This window comes from Archocentrus centrarchus, chromosome 5 (genome assembly GCF_007364275.1).
Source record: "Archocentrus centrarchus isolate MPI-CPG fArcCen1 chromosome 5, fArcCen1, whole genome shotgun sequence".
NCBI classification, from domain to species: domain Eukaryota; kingdom Metazoa; phylum Chordata; class Actinopteri; order Cichliformes; family Cichlidae; genus Archocentrus; species Archocentrus centrarchus.
The window spans coordinates 5,882,623-5,905,496 of NC_044350.1; the positions used below are offsets into that span (position 1 = coordinate 5,882,623).

Below are 22,874 nucleotides of genomic sequence, written 5' to 3' on the forward strand. Positions count from 1 at the left end.
TAAAGTAACTGCACTCATTCAGTCATGTAAAGCATGCATGCTCATATTTCATTTAAGTACAGTTACTGTAAGTAGGTTTTTTTTTTTGCCATTTTATGTTATTTTATAATTTTGTTTCACTATAACTGAGAAGGAACTACAGTTAGCTTCACAAAGATTTCTAATAATAATGCCATTCTTGTGATTTTGCCTCTGTTTACCACCTCAGTGCATTTTAATTCAAACAATCAAGATTTGATTGAAGTGCAGACTTTCAGTTTTAATTCTTATATTAACATTTTTATACTCAAAAGTAACTGACAGGCTATCATAACTTCACATATAAGGACTGTTTTTAGTTCCTGGATGAAAATCCTTCACAGTCAATGACTTCCTGAAGTCTAGAACCCATGGACATCCCCAAATACTGCATTAGTGTAATTTTACTCCACATGACTTTCTTACATAGTTTTTTACAGATTAGAATTTTTCATGCAGAACATGTGATGGGCTTCAAAATTCAACAAAGTCTTATTGGTGTTCAGACCAAATGCAAAGAAAGGTTTTTGCACAGTGCACTTTCATATAAATTGTGCGCAAAGATGCAAATTTGTGATGGGTGAACAGAGACACGGGCGCATGTTGACACTGTATCGGAAAGCTGAAGTTGTCCCACACACTGTGGATTCTCCTGACCCTACAACAATGACAAATGGAGTGCAGGGTTATTGTCATCCTCTGTCATCTTTTCTATAGAGAGAAATCACAGGACTTCCTGGAAAGATCTGAAAATATTTTAGTTTTACTTAACACAGTGTAAAACTTTGCTTCACATTTGGTTTTGGACACACCAGGAAAGATTTCACTTTTTTGCCTTAAAACTAGTATGTAGTCAAATCAGATCTTCACGGTTCCAGTGATGTTCTACAGTTGTTTTAATTTGAGGTTTAAACAAGTAACATTGTCCAATATTCCATAAAAAGAGCAAAGATCGGAAAATGCGTAAGTCCTAAACATGAATAACAAAGTATATAACATCACGGCCTTGTATTATGTTGGTATCACTCCCTTCCACTAGAGGGCTCCAATCATTGTTTACATTTTTTGGGCTGTCTGACGTGCAAGGAAGAAAGAGACACAGATAGCCTTTTCAGCTACAGAGAGCCAAACAGAAAAAACAAAGCAGACAAAGATTAAACCTGTCACTTAACTATCCAAATAACATTGCCCCAACGTGGTAAGTTGATCTGATTATTGTCAAACATTTGTTTAATTGTGTAAACGGACGTTGTGTTGTTTTGAAGATGTAAACTATAGTTGTTTTGCATAAAAGTGAAATACGTTTTCCCGCATGGGTTTTCAAAGGAGATATGTCGCTGTATTCAATCAGAATATCTGTGAGATGCACAAATTCGGTTTAATTTTGTGTTTAGATCTGTAAGATCCTCATAATGTGTAATCTGATGTGTTGTTGCATTTGTTTAGAGTATAAAGCTAAGCGTCTTGACAGTTTATCAACCTGGAAAATGTAATGTTAGAGATTGTAAAGTGTTTAAATGCTGAATTTGAATCTCAGAGTTATAAGTGATTAATCTAGCACAACCTTAAATGTGAGTTATTCAGACGGTTTATAGTGAAAGGTTCTAAATTTGTGTTTATTTGTATTATGATCTTAAATATTGTAATTTCATTTTATTTACAGTTTAACCGGCTGTCATTAGGCTGTGTATAGCCAGAGGGCAATAAAAAAAAACAACTACAACAAAACAACAAGTTTATGTTATTCGTAACATAAAGTTAAACACGTCGGCAACATGTCCAACAAAGAAGAGTCTGAGGGAGAAGCAGACCTCGCGACACTGAGGAGAAGGCGAGGACAAGCCAAAGCAGCCATAACTAAAATGATTACAGCTGCAAATATAAAGATAAGAGAAAATGAGCCTGAAGAGTTGAAGGCAGTACTGGAGAGCCTTGACCTAGCTGTCACTCGACTCCAGGAAACACACAGACTTTATCATGATAGGCTCACTGATGATATTGACAAAGAAGAGTCGGAAGCCTATGAGAAGGTCATCTTGATGAGTGTTCATGATGTGCGCCACAATGCTTTAGCCTGGCTGCAAGAAGTTTACACTCCTGGTGAAGTTGATGATCAGCTAATTGCTGGTGAATTGGACATCATAAATCAAACTCCTCCAGATGACACGGATGATGACAACCCCATGTCAGCTGAGCTAGAAAACCTACGTGCCTTACGAAAGAAAGAACAAGAAAACTTTGAGCTATTGCTTCGGCGCAACAAAGAGGAGTTTGAACTGGAACTCCAGCGAATGCATCACAAGGCCGAGCTAGATGCACAGATATTACACAATCAACAAAAGATACAAGCTGTAACAACAGATCTATATTCTACACCTAAGGCTGGCAAGAGCCCATCAACAACACGACCATCACTGTCACCAATATCAGAAGATTCAATCTCACACCTGCTTGAATTATCAAGGCAGCAGTATCAGGCCCAAGTGGACTCCCTGAGGCTCCCACCAACTAACATGATAAAGTTCAATGGTGACCCCCTTCAGTACTGGAAGTTCATGAGGCTTTTCACCACAATGGTGGACAAAGAGTCTGTTGCTGCAGAAGAGAAGTTAACTCGTCTACACCAGTACACTGAAGGAAAAGCTCAAGATGCTGTTAGTCACTGCTTATACAATCCCGATCCCAGTGCAGGCTTCAAGGAAGCACTCGAGCGACTAAAAACAAGATTTGGAAATCCTCATACCATCTCCCAGGCTTGGGTTGAGAAGGTTTTGAACTTTAAAGAGATAAGAGACAATGTGCAACTCAGAGATTTTGCGGACCAACTGAGAGGCTGCAAAGATACACTTTCTGCTATGAAATGTGAGGAAGAGCTCAGTGGTCGCCGCACATTGGTTGAAATCATCAGTAAACTACCACCAGATCTCAGGTCCAAATGGTTAAATGTAAACTACGATATCACTAAGGGGGGACGTCTACCTAAACTTGAGGACGTTGTCAACTTTGTTGAGACAGAGGCTGAGAAGAGATCTGACCCAGTCTTTGGTGGCATAGTGAGTTACAAGAAGCAGGAGAAACCAAGCAATGTTATGTTATCCACCAAAAGCTCAAAGAAACCTCGGCCAAACTACTCTGCAAATGTTAAGGCAGCTGCAGTTCAAGAGAACAAGTTTACACCCACCAAACGGCCAGTTAATTCAAAATGTCTAAAGTGTTCAGAGCTCCACTTCCTGAACCAGTGCCCAGCTTTCCGATCACTGACTGTGCCAGAACGCCTCATGTTTGTTCAGGAGAAGCACCTGTGCCAAAACTGTTTCATGATGGGTCATAGTGCTGAGGTATGCACACGCAATTGGGTATGCAACGTACCTGGCTGTGGACAGAAACATAACAAATGGCTACACCCAAACCACACTAACAAGCAAAATACAGCAGCAAGTCAGAATGCCACGGGTGACAATAAAACAACTCAACAAACACAATCTACCCAATCACCTAACGTCACTTGTGGATTTGCTGGTGCTGGAAATGGTAAAGTTTGCTTACCTATTGTTCCTGTGGTTGTTAGAGGCAAAGCTAGCAACATCAGTTCTGTCACATATGCATTGCTTGACCCTGGAGCCAACACAAGTTTAGTGTCAGAAGAACTTACAAAGAAACTCAAGGTCAAAGGCAAACCTGCAAGGCTGGATCTTGACACAGTAGGAGGCAGCCAAGAAGGCATATTTACTCGATGTGTGAATCTTGAGATAGACTCTCTACATGATGGCAACATGTATACACTCAATGGTGTGAGAACCCTAAGAAAGTTAAACATAGGTCTCAGCTGCCTTGCCACACCTGATGAGGTTGCCAGATGGGATCACTTAGCAGGCATTCCTATTCCCAGTGTTAACTCTGATGATGTGCACCTCGTCATTGGACAGGATGCCCCACGCCTTCTCAGAGCTGAAGAATATCGTGTAGGTGGAGATAATGATCCATATGCTACAAGGACAGTGCTTGGTTGGGCCATAAATGGACCAATTGATTACAAAGAAGGCGGAAAGAATGTCAAGGCCTATTTCCTCAAGTCAGATCACAGTCTGCAAATGCAGGTGGAGAGGTTTTGGAAGCTTGATGACCCCACCCAAAAGGACAGCCTATCAATCAACGACCAGAAGGTGATTAAGCAGTGGGAGAATTCAGTCTCTAAAGATGGCTCACACTACATCTTAGACATACCTTTTAAGAACGAAGCTGTGGCGCTACCAAACAATGTCAACTTAGCAGCACACAGACTGCAACTCCTGGAACGTAGACTGACAAAAAATGCAGACTTGCAAATGAAGTATGTAGAGGCAATGAAGTCAACCATCAACAATGGCTATGCGGAAGCAGTCCCTGCTTCGTTTCCTGACCGCAATGATGGCAAGGTATGGTACCTCCCGCATCATCCAGTGATTCATCCTCGCAAGCCAGAAAAGGTACGGGTAGTCTTTGACTGTGCAGCTAAGTACGATGGAGTATCGCTCAATGATGTTGTTCATCAAGGACCAGACTTAACAAACAAATTAATAACTGTGTTAATTCGATTCAGACAAGGTCCTATTGCTATGATGGCAGATATCGAAGGCATGTTTAACCAGATTTATGTAACACCAGACCACAGAGACATTCTGCGATTCCTGTGGTGGAAAGACCATGATCAAAGGAATGAGGTAGTTACCTACCGTATGACATCTCACCTCTTTGGCGGAGTGTGGTCTCCAAGTGCAGCAAGTTTTGCCTTAAGAAAATGTGCATCTGACCATGCACATCTGTATGATGCAGACACCATCTCCACTGTTGAAAGAAACTTCTACGTGGATGATTGTCTGAAATCTTCTGACTCACCTCAACAAGCCATCCATCTAGCAGCGCAGCTGACCAACCTACTCAAGCAAGGAGGCTTTCACTTGACCAAATGGACAAGCAATTCTGCAGAGGTCCTGAAGTCCATCCCAGAGCAGGAACATGCAAAGCGCTCACCGTCATTGGACCTGGATCAAGATCCACCAATGGAGAGAGCTCTGGGTGTGTTATGGGACATAAAAAATGATTGCCTCACATTCAGTGTGAATGTTAAGGGCAAACCCAGCACCAAAAGAGGCATGTTAAGCACAATAAGCTCGGTCTATGACCCCCTGGGTTTAGCTGGCCCATTCATTTTACGAGGAAAGGCACTATTCCAGTCACTGTGTCGCATGAAGCTAGGCTGGGACGAAACCATTCCAAGTAAGATTGCTGAGCAATGGGGCCGGTGGTTGGATGACCTGCCAAGACTTTGCAAGCTACAAATTCCTCGATGCCTCAGACCAACAGTCTATACTGTACCTTCAGTCACCATGCAGCTCCATCACTTCAGCGATGCGTCTGAGTTGGGATACGGTGCCGTCTCCTATCTCAGGCTCGTTTGCCATAATAACATATACTGTAACATCATCATGTCCAGGAACAGGCTGGCTCCAGTCAAAACAACCACTATCCCAAGACTAGAACTGGCGGCGGCGGTGGTAGCAGTGCAGCTTGACCTGAAAATCCACCAAAGCTTTGAGCTACCCCTACTGGACTCCGTCTTCTGGACTGATAGCACCATTGTGCTGCATTACATCAGAAATGAAGATAAAAGATATCAAACCTTTGTCGCAAATAGAATCTCACAGATCCGTGAAGTTTCAGCAGCCTCGCAATGGAAGTACGTCTGCACAGAGCACAACCCTGCAGATGATGTTTCTAGAGGATTTTCAGCTGAAGAACTTGCAAGCAATGAGCGCTGGCACAAAGGTCCTGCTTTCCTTGGCAGAGAGAAGAGTTTTGGCCTCTCCAGCCGGAACTAGGTGGCTTACCTTCAGAAGCTGAGGTAAAGAAATCAAGTCAGACATACACAATCTCATCTAAAGTCACCACTCATTCAGCAGTTGATTGTTTCTTCCACAAGTATTCCTCCTGGTACAAACTCAAGCGAGCTATTGCATTGATCTTACGGGCAAAAGACATTCTTTTGAAGAAGATGAAAACTAAACTATGTGCACCTGTAACGCTTAATGATCTGAAGCGGGCGGAGATTTCCATCATTGACTATGTTCAACGCTCCCAGATCACCAAGCCACTGAGGGTTAATAACTTGAGGAAGTTAGCACCAGTACGCCTCAGTGATGGACTACTTCGAGTTGGAGGCAGACTCACCAATGCTCCAATACCTGAAGCAGCAAAACACCCAGTGATCTTGCCACAGAAGCATCATGTCAGTGAACTCATCATATGGCACTTCCACAAACTCACAGGTCATTCAGGTGTTGAGAGGGTCCTCTCTGAGATTAGGCAATCCTTCTGGATTGTCAGAGGACGCATCACAGTGAAACGAGTCCTAGCACGGTGCATACCATGCAAAAGGCACAGAGCTCCAATCAGTACGCAGTACATGGCCGACCTACCAGCCGATCGTGTGACTCCAAGTCAACCACCTTTCACCAGTGTTGGAGTCGATTACTTCGGTCCCATTAACATCAGAAGGGGACGCGGTGAGGTGAAGAGGTATGGTTGCCTGTTCACTTGCCTAACAACCAGAGCCATTCATTTGGAGGTAGCGCACAGTTTGGACACAGATTCCTTTATAAATGCTCTTCAGCGTTTCATGGCTCGTCGGGGAACACCTCAATTGATGCGCTCGGACAACGGATCAAATTTCGTTGGTGCCCGCAGTGAACTACAGAAAGCGCTGGATGAATGGAATCAACAAAAGATTGAAGAACATCTGCTCCAAAGAGAAACACAATGGAAGTTCAACCCCCCAGCAGCCTCACACATGGGAGGTGTATGGGAGAGGCAAATCCGAACAGTGCGTTCAATCCTCATGGGCCTTACAGGACAACAGACTCTGGATGATGAAGGATTAATGACACTCTTCTGCATCATTGAAAAAATTGTCAATGGACGACCACTAACAAAGCTGTCAGAGGACCCAAGAGATGGTCAGCCTCTGACTCCTAACGATTTGCTTCTGTTAAGACCTGAGTGTTCTCTACCCCCTGGTCACTTTGTGAAGCAGGATCTGTACCGTCGACGCTGGCGCCAGGTCCAGTACTTGGCGGACATTTTCTGGACTCGATGGACAAAGGAGTATTTGCCTAGTCTACAGCAGAGGCAGAAGTGGACCCACCATTCCAGAAATTATCAAGTAGGTGATCTTGTACTAGTTCTGCATGAATCAACACCTCGCAGTCAGTGGCCCCTTGGATTGGTCATTGATGTCAATGTTGGAGCTGATGGACTGGTACGTTCAGTTCAAGTAAAGACACAAACAGGTATTTATACTCGCCCCATCCACAAACTATGTTTGCTGGAAGGGAATATGGACAAGTAAGCTCTACAGACTTTCAGCTTGTGTTTTCCATGAGACTGTTACAATAGTTGTTAGCCGTGTGTTCAAGATTAACAGTTATTGCTCTAAAGTGCATGTATTACTGTATTATTACATAGTCGTTCACCAATTTTACTTGGATGACCATCTGTTGAGGTCATCGGGGCCGGGATGTTGGTATCACTCCCTTCCACTAGAGGGCTCCAATCATTGTTTACATTTTTTGGGCTGTCTGACGTGCAAGGAAGAAAGAGACACAGATAGCCTTTTCAGCTACAGAGAGCCAAACAGAAAAAACAAAGCAGACAAAGATTAAACCTGTCACTTAACTATCCAAATAACATTGCCCCAACGTGGTAAGTTGATCTGATTATTGTCAAACATTTGTTTAATTGTGTAAACGGACGTTGTGTTGTTTTGAAGATGTAAACTATAGTTGTTTTGCATAAAAGTGAAATACGTTTTCCCGCATGGGTTTTCAAAGGAGATATGTCGCTGTATTCAATCAGAATATCTGTGAGATGCACAAATTCGGTTTAATTTTGTGTTTAGATCTGTAAGATCCTCATAATGTGTAATCTGATGTGTTGTTGCATTTGTTTAGAGTATAAAGCTAAGCGTCTTGACAGTTTATCAACCTGGAAAATGTAATGTTAGAGATTGTAAAGTGTTTAAATGCTGAATTTGAATCTCAGAGTTATAAGTGATTAATCTAGCACAACCTTAAATGTGAGTTATTCAGACGGTTTATAGTGAAAGGTTCTAAATTTGTGTTTATTTGTATTATGATCTTAAATATTGTAATTTCATTTTATTTACAGTTTAACCGGCTGTCATTAGGCTGTGTATAGCCAGAGGGCAATAAAAAAAAACAACTACAACAAAACAACAAGTTTATGTTATTCGTAACATATTAATCTTTCCTGGACTGAAATATACCTGCTGAGCATTTGGCAGATTCACAATCCACAGTCTGGGAAAGCAGTGTAACAAATAAAGAAGAACTAGCTCCTTTTCCACCACCCATAAAATGTTACTTACAGATTGATGCATCAGAGTTAAGTATGCAATAATATAATCTAAATTAACATACAGGTCACCCAAAATAGTTTTGTATTTTTACCTAGGCAAACTTCTTAAAGCAGAACTTTTACTTGTAGGTGGGGAATTTGGCACAGTTTAACTTGAGGAAAGAGTTAGTCACCTTTTAAAGGGTCTATACATGAAGTATAATTAGAGCAGCTGGTCTTTAAACCCCTTTTAAGTGATGATTAATCTACTTTCTCAAATAGAAAGAATGAAATCATTTCAGACAAATCAGATGTGATAACACTGCTGTGTTTCATCGTCCACTTTGTGGGTGGTTGTAGCTCAGGAGGTAGAGCAGGTCCCCAACTCATCAGAGGGTTAGTGGTTTAATCCCTGGCTGCTTCAGTCTGCATGCCAAAGTATCCTTGGGCAAGACACTGAACCCCAAGTTGCTTTTGATGCATTCATTGGAGTGTGAATGTTAGACAGAAAGCATTTAGGCACAGAAAAAACTGCTTACGTGAATGAGGCATGTTGCATAAACTGCTTTGAGTGCTCGAGTAGAAAAGCGCTTTATAAGAACCCGTCCATTTACGCTGTTTTTACCTTCGACCGTCACTGTGAAGTAATGGACAACTTCTCCCAGTGGGTTCTTCGCTTTGCACATGTACTTCCCACTGTCTTCTTGTTCAGCTCTCGGTACAATCAGCAATTTCCCATGATTCTCCAGTTTCGCTTTAACAGGAAGTTGGTGGCCCATTTTCACCCACTCAACCTGTGGAGTTGGACTGACAGAAAGGGGGAACAAACAGTGAGCCTACAAATAGTTACATACTGCCCAAACATGACTAAAATAACCACAGATTATTATTATAAGGTCCTATTACTCACAATCCTTCAGCAATACACTCCAGGTTCAGTTCCTCTCCTTTGACCAGCTGTGTCTCTGATTTGACACCAGAGGGCGTCAGAAGAGAGGGTCTTCTCTCCAGAATTGCATTAGCTGAAAAAAACAGAGCACACAATAAGACAGTACAGCATATTCACACACCTTTCTTGTGCACAAAGCTGTTTACATATGCACAGAAATGCACTCTAATAACTTACCATTTTCAGAACTGTCACTTTTCCCTAAAATGATGATGGATGAGACAAAAAAAACAAACAAAAAAAACCACAATGAACATGTGGACAAGGTGGATGCATCATGACAGACATCATTGAGATCTGAATCACATCATAAAACCAAGAAGATGCACATGAACAGAACAGTGTGACACTGGGATGGCTTTTGAAGTGTTTCTGTGCAACACAGATATTGACGAATGTGCTGGTAAATGATCAGTGCTGTGAAATCAAAGCTCGCATCATGCTGGTTTGAGCGGCAAACGATGCTCGAGTGAAGACAAAGAATACAATGAGACACCTACTCGTCTTGACGATGACAGACATGGCGGTCTTCTGAACAATAGTTCGTATTCTGGGGAAGGCGGCGAAGCAGCAATAGTCTCTCCTGCTGTCCTTCTCCACTGCGTGGGAGAAGTAAAGGTCTCCGTTCAGGCCCACGGACACCCTCTCATCCTGCTCGATGTGCTGGAGATCTGAGCACAAGACGATGATGGCAAAGATTCCATGTAGATGTAAAAAAAATCTCTAATTGAACAACTGCTGATTTAACACCATGTATTTTAGTTTAACCCAGCTGAGCAACAGTGGAATGTAATTAAGCAATTTTGCTAATACTTCACTAAGATAGTCACTAGATTCAGTTAAAGTTCCCCAAATTGTGTGGCTTTCAAATGTTAAAAATAAACTACCACTGTCTACTTTGGTCCGCTTGTTATATATTTCATACACACAGTTACACAGAAGAATGAATTCCCCTCTCATTTTTAAATGACTGTGGCACAAAGAGGATGAGATATCCAATGTTCATCTCTGGTACAAACGTCCAAACTGTGTACAAAATAGAGAAAGTTCACTACTCTTATAACTCCACCAGCTGTAACAGTAAGATTAAGCTCTACATGCTTTGGCCACCACGGCTGTGAAGTGTCTTTATATAGGGAAATCTTATTTTAAACTGTTTAAAAGTGCTCCACGCTATATATTTACTACTGGCTTGTTCCAACTCTTCACTAAAGCTAGAGAAAGAAAGACACTTTAAAGCGCATCACTTAATCATTTGTAACTTTAAACACATTCTTCTCAGGAGTCTACCTGATGTATTTCGTGTATGTGGGAATGTGAATTTAAAAGAAGCTCTTAATGATAAGGCGAGTTTGTAATGACTGACCTACCTTCTGATTAGAAGGTGACAAGGAGACATTTTTATAAGCTTAATATGACTGACTGTCTAAACCATTTCTACATTATGTTATGATAGAAGTTAAATACCAAACTGTACATGCTTCACTTTGAATGTATCATAATTATGAGGTATAACTTACTGATAGTCATCCAGTAGATCTGCAGAGGAGGTATACCTTTAGGCGGGTCACATTTTAAAGTAAACGGCTGGCCTTCCTCTACCACAACAGGATCAAGCGTCTCTTTAGGGAATTTAGGAACGTCTGAAAACGAGAATGAGAGTTGAAAAAAAATATGTGCTTGCAGTTCCTCTTTGCTGCAGAAGATGGCAGTAATATTCTTGAAATCTCTGTGGAGCATGTTTTTTTTTTTTGTTTTTTTTTTTCCTGTGGAGCAGCTCTGGATCATTCAATAGCTTGAATCATATGGTGTTCTGTTTATTTATTTATTTATCTTCAGTTCATTTCTGGCCCGCAGAAACAAAACAGACATCACCGCTACTATTGTGCATTGCCCTGTCACCACCACTGAGCGGTTGAAGCCCAGCCAAATTTAGTCAAAGTCCCCTGTGGAGTGGATTTTCTTCGAGAATTTATGTAGTGTGCTTGGGAACAAAATGAAAAATGTGGCAAAGGAAATGATGGAGAGGCTAGATCACACTCTTTTCTGGTGCAGACCTATAGATGAGACGCTGCGAGGGGTGGAGCACTCGGGAGCCTCAATGACTTTCTGCCACATCCAATACAATGAAAAGCTCACAACAGAGAGGTGCAGTCATTACACACGGCTGCTGGCCCTGAATCACTTTGAAAGCTCTGTAACAGAGCACCCCACACACACACACACACACACACACATCTGCACACACATTCAGAGATGCAGGTTACTCACTGGGCACAATGAACTCAATCTCCTTCGATATGGCGGTCCCAAGTTTGTTTGAGGCGTAACAGCGAAAGGTTCCCTGGTACTCTGTAAGGTTCCCATTATTGGGTATCACAAAGGTCCCAGAATTCTCTTCTTTCATCAGGCGGGGGTCTAGAAAGGGGTCAAATTCCTGGCCATTCTTTGTCCATCTGAATCTACATGAAGAAAGACGGTGTTAAAATGTCAAGTCTTCCAGCCAATACTGTAGCACACTCAGTCCTCAAAGTTACAAACCAAGTGCATCATGTTAATGGAAAAGTGTTGTTGTTGTTGTTGTTTGGTATTTGGTGTCTGTTTGACTGCTAATAACAAGCTCTCTGTCCTCTCCTCCTATCTTCTGAAGTACTCACTCTGGCTCGGGATTCCCTTTGGCTTCACATATCATGGGGAAGCTTTCATCAAAGGGGAAGGCGATGAGAGTGCTGGGCGACTGAGCCGTGATGGTGGGCAGCTGCTCAACTGGGCAACAAACAGACAAGCAAGCATGAAAATGAGAGGAACAACACAGGCCTCAAGAAAGCTATTAAGAAGTGACTCGTGCTCATCATGATACTAAGGCAGTGGTTCCCAACATTTTACACTTGTGAAGGCTAATTTCCCCTGCTGATATGTTTTTAACTTACCTCAACGTATCTTTAAAATTGTCTGTTCTTGAGGTTTTATGAAGCTTGATACAGAAAAGGTACTTTGTACATGACAGGAAAAATAGCAATAATGTGATAAAGAAATGAACTAATAAAGATAAAGAAATCATTACTTTTTTGTTAAATAAACACATGACTCGCACAACCTTTAAGGTTCTATTTGTTAAGTCAGATAGTATTTGACTATAATTTATTTAGATAGTATTTGTCTTTGTATTATTGTAGGGTCTTTACTGTTGTTGTGATTTGGCGTTAAATAGAATAGAATAGAATCTTTAAATATCTGCATTATTACATTGAGTTTTAGTCTCTGACTGTGAGTACATATACTGTTTAAAACATGACTTTGAACAAGTGCAGTTATTTTAGATTTGTACATAGGGATACTAGGGGTAGGCATACTTTGTGTAAAGACTTTTGATGCCTGGCAGTTACTATGATTATTTTGTTTACTGACTGCCAAGACCTGGGAGAATAATTCTAATAAAAACAATAATTACATATTTTCATTCATTTTCATTTGGGACAGAGTTAGGGCTAAGATTATGGTTTTCAGCAGTGACAACTCAGACCTCAAAGGGTTAATGCTTTAATATTGAGCACTGTACCATTGAAATCTCTGGGTTTTGACTCATTTCTGTAGCAAGCTTCGAGTGGCCACTTGAGGAACTGCAGTTTATGGCACTGGCTTCATAACTGCTTGGTTGGGAACCACTGCACTATTATGTCAGTTACTATATGAATTCATAAATGAGTTCTAGCCAAAAACAAATGTATCTATAAAGGTGATAATGTGCCACTGAAATGAATCACTTTGTTAGACTTGGTTTATTCTGGTATAAAAGCTCTTCCTTTAGTCTCTGATGGCCTTGATGATAAAGTTTTGATGGGGTGTGGATGGAAAATGCACAACACTGAATTAATGGTAGGATTTGGAAAAGCACATGTCACGAGTCCTAGAATTGTAAATACCAGTATAATGGAGTCATGACTGATAACACATGGGACTCAGATCCAACACATATGGCTGTTAGTAACGCTAGTGCTGAGCTCAACGGAAAGCCACGAGATGAAAAGAAGAGACCAGAGGATGTCTCTAATACTAGCTACAGTATGGCAGGGTAAACTTACTGTTTATGTGACCTAAAACTATATAATCCATTGCAGCAGGGGGAAATAAAACAGAAACAGTCAGCAGTTTGGGAATAATCCTTTCTTGTCAAGTATTCTCTAAATACAACATACACCCAAGTAATGCAAAACACAAGGCAGAATTAATAAGATTTTTCTGACGGTGAGCCCCCAAAATTGCATTCGCCTTTTTCCCAAAACCTTTTTGAACTGTTCTTGATCAAGCCCATAAGAGATATTTTTTACTGAATAATTTAGAGGAAGAGGTTGATGTGTGTTTCCAAGGAAAACTGGGATATACACACACCGAGAGCTCACACAAAAGGAAAGAAAAACCTGATTCAAACAGGATAATAGCTGTGAATATATTCAATTCACAAAATGCTTGATGATTGTAACAGTTCTCTACAGTGTGATGTATTCCCCTCTAAATTATTCAATGCTTTTCTTTTTCTGATAAAAAGCACTTCAAGGAGAAGTGCTCTCTGTGGATGAGCATAAACAAACAACCCTTTATACATTTAACCTTTCTTTCATTCGTAAATCATTTTCTTGGAGTAGCCTGGAATGTGTGTGTTTATGTGATGCAGCTGAGTGTCAGTCTGTTATGTCAAAATTGAACCAATTTGTGCAGAACTGCAACCCATCACAGAGCAATTTAGCAGACTCACCATAACTTTTATGATTTATTTGTCAGATGAATTACATCTTTATTTATCTATTTTTTACTTGTAAACAAGTACAATCAAAAGATTATTGTTTCCATCTGCAGTAATTAATATCTTGCACTCTGGTTCTGTTCTGGGACCATCTTGTGCTTCCACTCACACACATGGAAAGCAGGAGGAAGAGAGAACAGCAGACCCCCTGACAGAACAGAGCAGCTATCAATGTGACTCTGATTAAGTCAGACACAGCATAAAAGGGGGCGGGCATGGGTTGTTAAGTGGCTTGCAGATGCCAAATGGATGGGAAAAAATGAATCAGCAGAGCAATCAGCTGATGTTGACTGGCAAAGAGATTATCCGATCTACTGGAATTACAGCTGAGCTCACCTTTGTGGCCTGAGTTTGGAAATTATATTGTTTTTATGGAAGCACATGTAATAAGTTTGCAACTAGCGACTGAGACCATAAACTCATCAGAAAAGTTTTTACCCAAACATTAGGTTTGTTTGTAGGGTGTTTACGGTTGTTTCACTGTTGAGTGAAATTGGGTTATTTTCTCATAGACATCCATACAGTCTGACTTCTTTTTGAAACCACAGGGTTCCATTAGATAAACTGCAGGTTTAAGGCACTTCAGCACTAGCTTCACTTTTCAGACCTACAGTCATCTTTATACACTCGCCAGCCACTTTGTCCAACTGCTCATTAATGCAAACATCTAGTCACATTGCAGCAACTCGCTGCATTTAGGTATGTAAACACCATCGGGACAACCTGCTGAAGTTCAAACAGAGCATCGGATCAGGGAAGAAGGGTGATTGGTTGTCTGAACTGATGTTCTACTGGGATTTTCCCACACAACCATCTCTAGGGTTTACAGACAATGATCCAAAAAAGAGAAAATATCTCTTTTTCTGCTGCAACATTTGGATGGTAGAGCATTAACCCTTAGAATTTGACATCAACAACATGAATGTGTGGATTCATGCTACATTGTATCAACAGTTCAGGCTGGTGGTACTGGTGTAATGATGTGGAGGATATTTTCTTGGCACACTTTGGGCCCCCTAGTATCAACTGAGCATCATTTAAGCACCACAGCCCACCTGAGTATCGTTGCCCACCATGTTTATCCCTTTATGACCACAGTGTTTCACATCATGTCGCAAAGCTCAAAGCATCTCAAGCTGGTTTCTTGATCACAGCAGTTCACTGTACTCAAATGGCCTCCAAAATCACCAGATCTCAATCCAACAGAGCATCTTTGTAATGTCTTAGGAAAGGAGAGTGGCATTATAGATGTGCAGCCAATAAATCTGCAGCAACTGTGCGATGCTATCAAATCAATATGGACTAAAATCTCTGAGGAATGTTTCCAGCACCTTGTTGAATCTATGACAATAAGAACTAAGGCAGTTCTAAAGGCAAAAGGGGGTCCAATCCGGTAATAGCAAGGTGTACCTAATAAAATGTCTGGTGATTGCATAAACAGTCTCTCTTCTTTAGCTGCTAATCTTTCACTATCTTTGCATTGAACACACGTTGTTTCGCTTTTAAAGATTTCTGAAAACAGCTACTTCCTAAAAAAGTGCTTAGAGTCAACCAGAACAGTAGTGCCTTCCTACACAGCTACGCATTTCGCTCAAGCATTTGTTTTCACATCATTTTCTCACTTTAACAGCGTCTTTTATTCTTAGTTTTCTTTTCTTTTCGCCAAAGTTTAGGGAAATGTTTCTCTGATATTTACTGTAATTCCCAATCAAACAAAATGGAAATGATTTTTGTGGTGCTCACAGAATACAAAAATTACATTCACAAACTTGAAAGCAGAGTCCTGTTGTTAAAAATAATGTCTTTTTATCTGGATAATCCACATGATGTCATCATTTTTTTTCAGCAGTGGGATTTTCTTTAATAGAAAGTAGGAAAAAAAACTTTTCTATTTCTTTTGTTATTTCACTGAACCCCCTCCCATTTCACTACAACTGACAATCATCCAGCATCCTTTGTTGAGAATGTGTGACCTGCTGCTGGACAATCACGACTCACCTTCCAGTGGGATGTCAAATGCTGTAGTCATATGAAAGGCACAAATACAGGTGACCACAACCAGCGCTGTGGCCGGTCTAGGGCTCCTCAGCAACCTCATGGTTTCAGGATCTCGGACAGTCGCAGGAAATGAATGCTCTCCGCTACGTACTCAGTTCATGTCTCTGGTGAAGATGCAGTACCTGTGAAAGCAGCACAAATGTAGAAGTCCCCATGAATCCACCCACACGCTGGCAGAGAAAAAGGCAAAAACCCCAAACACAACAAATCCCCCGTGACTCCGAACCTGACTGCTCTCTGAGCCAGGCATAACCAGGCACACATTTTCATTTCCATCAACAGGGACTCTACTCTGAACTAGTTCAAATTTTGGTATGACAAAGAAAAAATATTCACATTAAAGCCTCCTATCATCCCCTTTCCCCTGGGAATCACATTGTTTTGTAGTCTGTGGAAGTGCGCAGCAGAAAGCATATTTCTTAAGCAACAATGGAAAGAAATAAACAAATGAGGAAGCCTGTGGATTTATTAACGCATGGCAGATGTTCAACATTACTTTTGGAAAAAGCCTAGATTGAAATCAACATCAAAATTACCATCAAAGTTTGGCCGATTTAAATCACTGTGCTGTTTTGATCTGTGCCTGCATGTTTCTGATAACAATGGCTCAAAGAGATTACGAATGCACACAATTTTATCTTTTATTGCAGCAAATACTGCTGCCTGAGGGGTGGGAGACATAAAAAGCATACATAGTTAACAGTCAGACTGAGTAAGCTGTCTGCACTTGCACCCCAACTGAGCTGGAGAGTACAGAGCGCTGGATAATTTTCCATCCAACAGACCAGAGTCTGGACCATAATGAGCACATGATTGGTCCAGAGTGCAGAACTAAAGGAGGATGGAAAAGAGCGATGTATGGGAATGTCTTGGAGAAGTACTATGAGAACCCTCTGGGGTGTCGCTTCATTAGTATGCCTCATGTTGGCTGTGACCCAGCTCAGCAGGTCACGCTGGAGTAATTAGCTCGACAGCTAATATGCCCCAAAACAAACAGAGACACAACAGAGAAACATTACACTTTTAGAGAAATGTGAAATCATAAGGCTACTGGTCTACAGGGAGTCTTGGTGACATTTGTGTAGAACAGAAATGTAACAAGGAGCGTCACAAAGGATAAAGTCCAGTAATTCTCCAATTATCGTATTAATGTTGCTAGGCAATCCAATTAATGTCAAGGAAAACGTGGGGGCGTTGTTAAGTAGTAGCCGAGATATGAGCGTCACAGTAGCTACTCTGCGCTCAACCAGCTGAGAAGTATCTTTAAATGAGTTTGCTCTTTACAAAAGCGCTCAAATCCAACTTGTGCTTTTCTAATCTTCTGGCTGCTTCAATAGGCAACACTGAGGTCAAACTCCTGTTCAAGAAATGTAATCGAATAATTGACCAGAGTAGGGGAAAAAAGAGTCGATTACATTCATTGGATGGAGGGCTGTTGTCAGATGAATGTGCACTCTGAACTCTACAACCATGCCTCATGGTGATGGTATTAACTCTGTCTGTGGCTTCTGTGAACCAATGTGTGACCTCTGCTCCACCCACCTACAGCATCACCAGCAAGATGCGAAGCACTCCATATCATATACATCACCCCACTCAATCACAATTTATGCCTATTGGCTACATTTCCAATGGAAGATTTGTGTGTCAAACTCTTTTAGAGAACTGCCCTAGGCTTTTCTTTATTTCACTCTTTCCCAGACATGGTGATTCATGTTGATAAAACAGATTCAAATAAAGAGCAAGGTGTTTCATACTAATTAGCTTGTACACTGTTGGTAAGCTTTGCCTGGTTAAGAAGTGAGGATCGGGGGTTACAATCCCCAGAAGAGTGCGCTTTCATTGTCTTATTGCGCCAGCCAAAATCCTTTACCAACCTAACAACACCTTAGATGGATTACACTTTGTTCAAACTGTGCCTGATCATTTGCCTTCTGATTTAATTTGTTCCCCCCTCGTTAAACATTTATTCAGAACCGACTTGGCCATCTGGCTGAGGGAGGTCTGCTTAACTGCTGCGAGTGATGATGTCTACACTGAACTTGCAGGGTATGGTGCCTATTGGAACTATATGATGCACAGGAGAGAGGGCGCCCCTCTCTCTCCAGCTCGCCTGATTTACAGACCACGGGCTGCACTTAATCCCCGCCTCTTTCGGGAGCAATCACACCAGCCAGAGATTGATGAAGCTGGCAGAAGGTTAAAAGCTGCTCGCTGTGGGAAGGCCAGTATGAACTCTAACCTTCCTCAGCCAAGGCTCAGAAGGGACAGAAGCTCCGCTGCGGAGGGGGCGCATGGAGGGAAATGAAGGGATGTGGGCCAAGTGAAATCTGCCTCTGCACTTTAAAGCTCTCTCCAAGTGACAGATTTAGAGCACTCTCCGACAAACTTTCCCTTGTCAACGAGACCAAATAATTTTTGAATGTAGATCCATTTGATACAAAGGCACTGTATCCTAATTTTTGATAGCATCATTAATGTCTTGGCATTCCCAACTGTTCCAAATTGTGGGCTATTGGGGCAAAAAAGAAAGCAGTATTCTCTGCTTTTGCATTCTCAAAAGAAGGAAACTACTATGTTTTCAATATAGGAAATCACTGTAAACCAATGATCTATGGACTTAGGGCTGTTGATGGACTCAAAGATAACTTGGACAGTGGGGATAGATATTTTATCAGAATGCTCCACTATTTGTTGATATTACATGGACTACGAGATTAAATGAAAATACAGCTGGAGTATTAATCAATTTGTCTAAAATTAATCCACCCAACATTTTCACAAGCTTTTTTATTAGCAAAGAAATGGCAGGGATAAGGGCTGTAGCTATCAAGTGATGTGCCAATTATATTCTTGGTTGATAATCTGTCATACAAAATATCAAACACTAACTTGTAAGAGTCTAAAATTAAGTCTATAAATTACCCGTTATGTCCGAACAACTGTGCACAGCCAAACATTGTGTAAGTCTAATTGCTGGGGTCTGGGACTGTAAGTGCTTTGTCACTCTGTTCCAGGTGACATATTTAGTTTCCCGTCTTGGTAAGCTCCATTTTTAAACTGTCTGATCCACTGAGCATGCAAACTGGGCCACAAGTAGCCACAGTAGCATCATCCGGTTACCTTATTTATCCCAGACAGTCCTTTACTCTTAAGGTAACTGTGGAGCTGTGAGAAAAAAAAGTTTCTTTGTAAAGAGTGCTCATCTCTCCTTTTCAGACTTTTACTACCAGAACATGTGTTTTGTTGGCTGACTAAACCTTTCTGTTTTAAGGAAAGTGTGCTGTCAGCGCCTTAAAAAAAGTAAATAGCATGGTTAGAAATCACTTCGTTTCTGAGATTTTCTTTTCTGTTATCACCATATCTAATGTTCTGTTTTCTGTTTTAATGCAACTCAGAATTAAACCTAAGACCAACTCCACAATGACTAAAACAGAAAAAACTGCATCATTTACTCTGTGTGCTTGTGTTGAACATTAAAAACAGATGTGTCTTTGTTAGTGAGCTAATCCAAATTTGCTGGTATAGGCTTTCATGTTAGAAATGCAAATGTGCACATGGGGAAGACTGTGGAGTCCTGAACTATTATATGATATTTCACAACAATAATATCCATTGTACCCAATTTTATACTCCACACAAAATACAACATGCCCCATAAACATTGTCTGGTACCAATTTTTATGATTGAATTTGTGCTTTTTGATATTATTAACAGCTACACAACAACATGTGTTCTAAGAAAAAACAAAATATTGTAAATGGACAGGCGAACATAGTTATGGTCAGAAGTTTACATACACTCATCATGGACATGAATGTCATGGTAATTTGGGGCTTTTAATGATCATTAAAAGCCCCAAATTACTGTTCATTTTCCAGGGTGGAATGATTATACAGTGTATATCTTTAATGACTTTAAACAACAATAATTGGGTGCACAAGTTTGAATTTATTTTGGAATTTTTCTAATCCACACAGGGTCATAAGTATACATATAAGGTCAAATATATACATACACTAATGTTTCGTTAAATGTCGCTTAAAAAGTTGCAACTCGACCGGATGCCATCACCAAGCTTCTGATATGATTCTGACTGGATATTTGATCACTCTTCTTGGCAGAATTGATAGAGCTCATTTAAATTGGTTGGTTTCCTGACACAAACCTGGCTTTTTAGCATGTTCCACAAATTTTCAATATGTCTGAGGTCGAGGCTTTGGGAAGGCCAAGAAGCTTAGCCTGCTTTATCCATTCCTAAACAGGTTGTGTGTCTTGGGTCATTGTCCTGTTGGAACATCCAATTGTGTCCAAGTTTGTCTAGCTGTTGTTCTGAAGTAAAATAGAAGAATTTGGGAGCCCTCCTTCTTCATCCATTTCGTGCAATGTACTGCATGTCAACCAAGATGCTACCACCACCATGCTTGACAGCTGGTACAGTGTTCTTGAGTTTGAAAGCCTCAAACTCAAGAACAGCATACCTATTGTCACTGAGACCAAATAGCTCAATCTCAGTCTGAGAGTGACAGTTTGGATCATCTTCCAAACTTTGGCAAAATGGTGACACAGCTGCATAACATGTACTTATGTACAATTGTTTGAACTGATGATCTTAGGATCTTCAGTTGTTTAGAAATGGCTCCCAGCTTGTGTAAATCTACCGCTTCTTAGATCTTCACTCAGTTACTTGGACTTTCCCATTGCTCTGAGTACTGGTCAATCTAACTAACCCTTTTTTTATGCTGGCAAAGGGAAACTACCAATTGTAGTCAATCATGGCCACTAACAAGATGTCAATAGGCCTTGGCCCTGGCCCAGTTGAAAGACATTGTAGAGCCAGCATAACTTATTAAAAGATTTGAGTGTATGTATATATTTGAGCCTGTATGTATACTTCTGACCATGTTTGAATTATATAAAATCCAAAATAAATGCAAACTTGTGCACCCAATTTTTTTAACGTCATTAAGTATGCTGTATAATCATTCCACCCTGGGAAAAGAACAGTTCAAAGAAATCATCAAAAGCCCCAAATTACTATGATATTCTGACCACAACTGTATACAGTACATTGTTTTTTATCACATTCAAAGATACTAACAGGCACTTCAGAGGCAGTTTAAGGCTAAGTATCTTGTTCAAAGGCACTTTAAAATGCAGACTGGTAACAATTTAACTATTGGTCATCACTGTTAAATATTTATTGTGCATTATTGTCAAGTAAATTATTGCATTTATTAAATATTGTGCAATTATTGTGCATTTTAGCATTTTTAAGACCTTTGAAAGATTGACTTAAGACCTGTCAGTACAAATTACAGCATATTTTTATATAAATAATTTCAGTGCCCTTTAACTTCCCAATGTTGATTCCAAGAGCTTTTCTTCACACTACAGTACTATTTACTCAATTATTGTGTAGCTTTCACTGACTTTTACTTAAGGAAACAATTCTGGCACGCCTTCACAGTCCAACTGGCAAGCTGCGTCTTTCTGTTTCTTGACTCCTATAGTTTAGCCATCTGCTCTAGCTTAACACCCAAACTTTAAGCCATAAACATGTACTAACAGTTTATATAAAAGGATCAGAGAATGTAAGGAAGTATTTCAAGGAAAAAGACCACACTAGCAAGCTGTTTCTGTAGCATTCTTTAAACTTGTTAATGTGTTGTTTAGTAACAGGGTGGGGTCCAAGCGGGGCCATACAAAGTTCACTACAGTAGGCCCTTGAGCTGGCACCATCTGCTCCTTTCACACACAAAGACAACAGGCAGAGAAGTGTGGGTCTACTGTAGTCTAATGTGCAAGCCTGTAATAGGATTAAGCAGATCCTCGTCTTGTCAGACTGGATTAAAATATTCTCCGTGCTAAAGACCTGCGACGGGAAGACAGCAGCTCCACACGCCCCTCTCACGGTCTTGATAATGCCTCCACTCTGATTCCCATTTGATCACTCAAGAACAATTAAAACAATGGACCAGCTGATTAACACTAAGCGCCAATTGACTTGCCTTGCTTCTGATGTGTGTAATGAGTTGTTTTTCAGCCATTTTGTTCCTTTTTTCTCCAGTCAGTTGCTCATTTCTCTTGCAATTCTCACGCTGTCTAGCTCATGGTGAAAAATAAAGCTTGTAACTTTTTTTTTTTTTTTTATAATGTACAAATTAATTTTCCTGTGTTTTGACATTTTGTCTTCCCCATTTGTTCCTCTGAATTTAGACTGTATTCTAAGCTTCTGGCAATGATAAGCCTTATGAGTATTCTTCTACATGCATTTCATCTAATATTAAAATATTAGAAAGAAAAAACAGAAACAAGATGATAAATGAGTATAGGAAGCAATAAGAGATAATATGCCTGACTAATTGAGATCGGGCTTGATTTTTACAGCACTTCAGAAAGCAAGACTGTTCAATTACCACACCATTAATATTTCAGGGATCTCTAGCTTTCGGATGCTGAGAGCACTGGGAGTGGAGTGATGACAGGATGAGGATGGAAGAGGCTATGAGCTAGGAATGAGGTGAGGTCCTCAGGTGTAAAAGATATAGAGCAGGTGCACTGATGAGCTGTGTGGTTTGTGACCCCGTGTTGTGTATGAACTAATGAAGAAAGTCCTTCATAACCCTGCAAGAACTCTTACTACCTGAGAGAGG

General features: G+C 40.6%; 2 protein-coding genes across 2 annotated transcripts in view; one reads left to right on the top strand and one right to left on the bottom strand.

The window, feature by feature from the left end:
- The window catches only part of chl1b (cell adhesion molecule L1-like b), a 76,868-nt gene that overhangs the window by 25,518 nt on the left and 28,476 nt on the right, over positions 1-22,874 (bottom strand). The window contains 9 exon segments of the mRNA XM_030728593.1: positions 9,035-9,216; positions 9,320-9,431; positions 9,536-9,559; positions 9,859-10,029; positions 10,879-11,001; positions 11,630-11,820; positions 12,016-12,124; positions 13,441-13,458; positions 16,158-16,339. Of these exon segments, the coding sequence (XP_030584453.1) occupies positions 9,035-9,216; positions 9,320-9,431; positions 9,536-9,559; positions 9,859-10,029; positions 10,879-11,001; positions 11,630-11,820; positions 12,016-12,124; positions 13,441-13,458; positions 16,158-16,257 (1,030 nt within the window). The 5' untranslated portion in view covers positions 16,258-16,339.
- LOC115779791 (uncharacterized) lies at positions 1,068-8,261 on the top strand. Its single transcript, XM_030728594.1, has 2 exons — positions 1,068-3,707; positions 6,262-8,261. Exons 1-2 carry the CDS (start codon positions 1,794-1,796, stop codon positions 6,289-6,291), a joined length of 1,944 nt encoding a protein of 647 aa, XP_030584454.1. The 5' UTR covers positions 1,068-1,793; the 3' UTR covers positions 6,292-8,261.

What these genes read in the sequence shown, in the direction of transcription:
- LOC115779791 (XM_030728594.1), top strand. Translation starts at nt 1,794, where the DNA reads ATGTCCAACAAAGAAGAGTCTGAGGGAGAAGCAGACCTCGCGACACTG. An exon ending in AAGGCAAACCTGCAAGGCTG is followed by an intron (nt 3,708 to 6,261) that starts GATCTTGACACA and finishes AAAACACCCAGT; the next exon opens with GATCTTGCCACAGAAGCATC.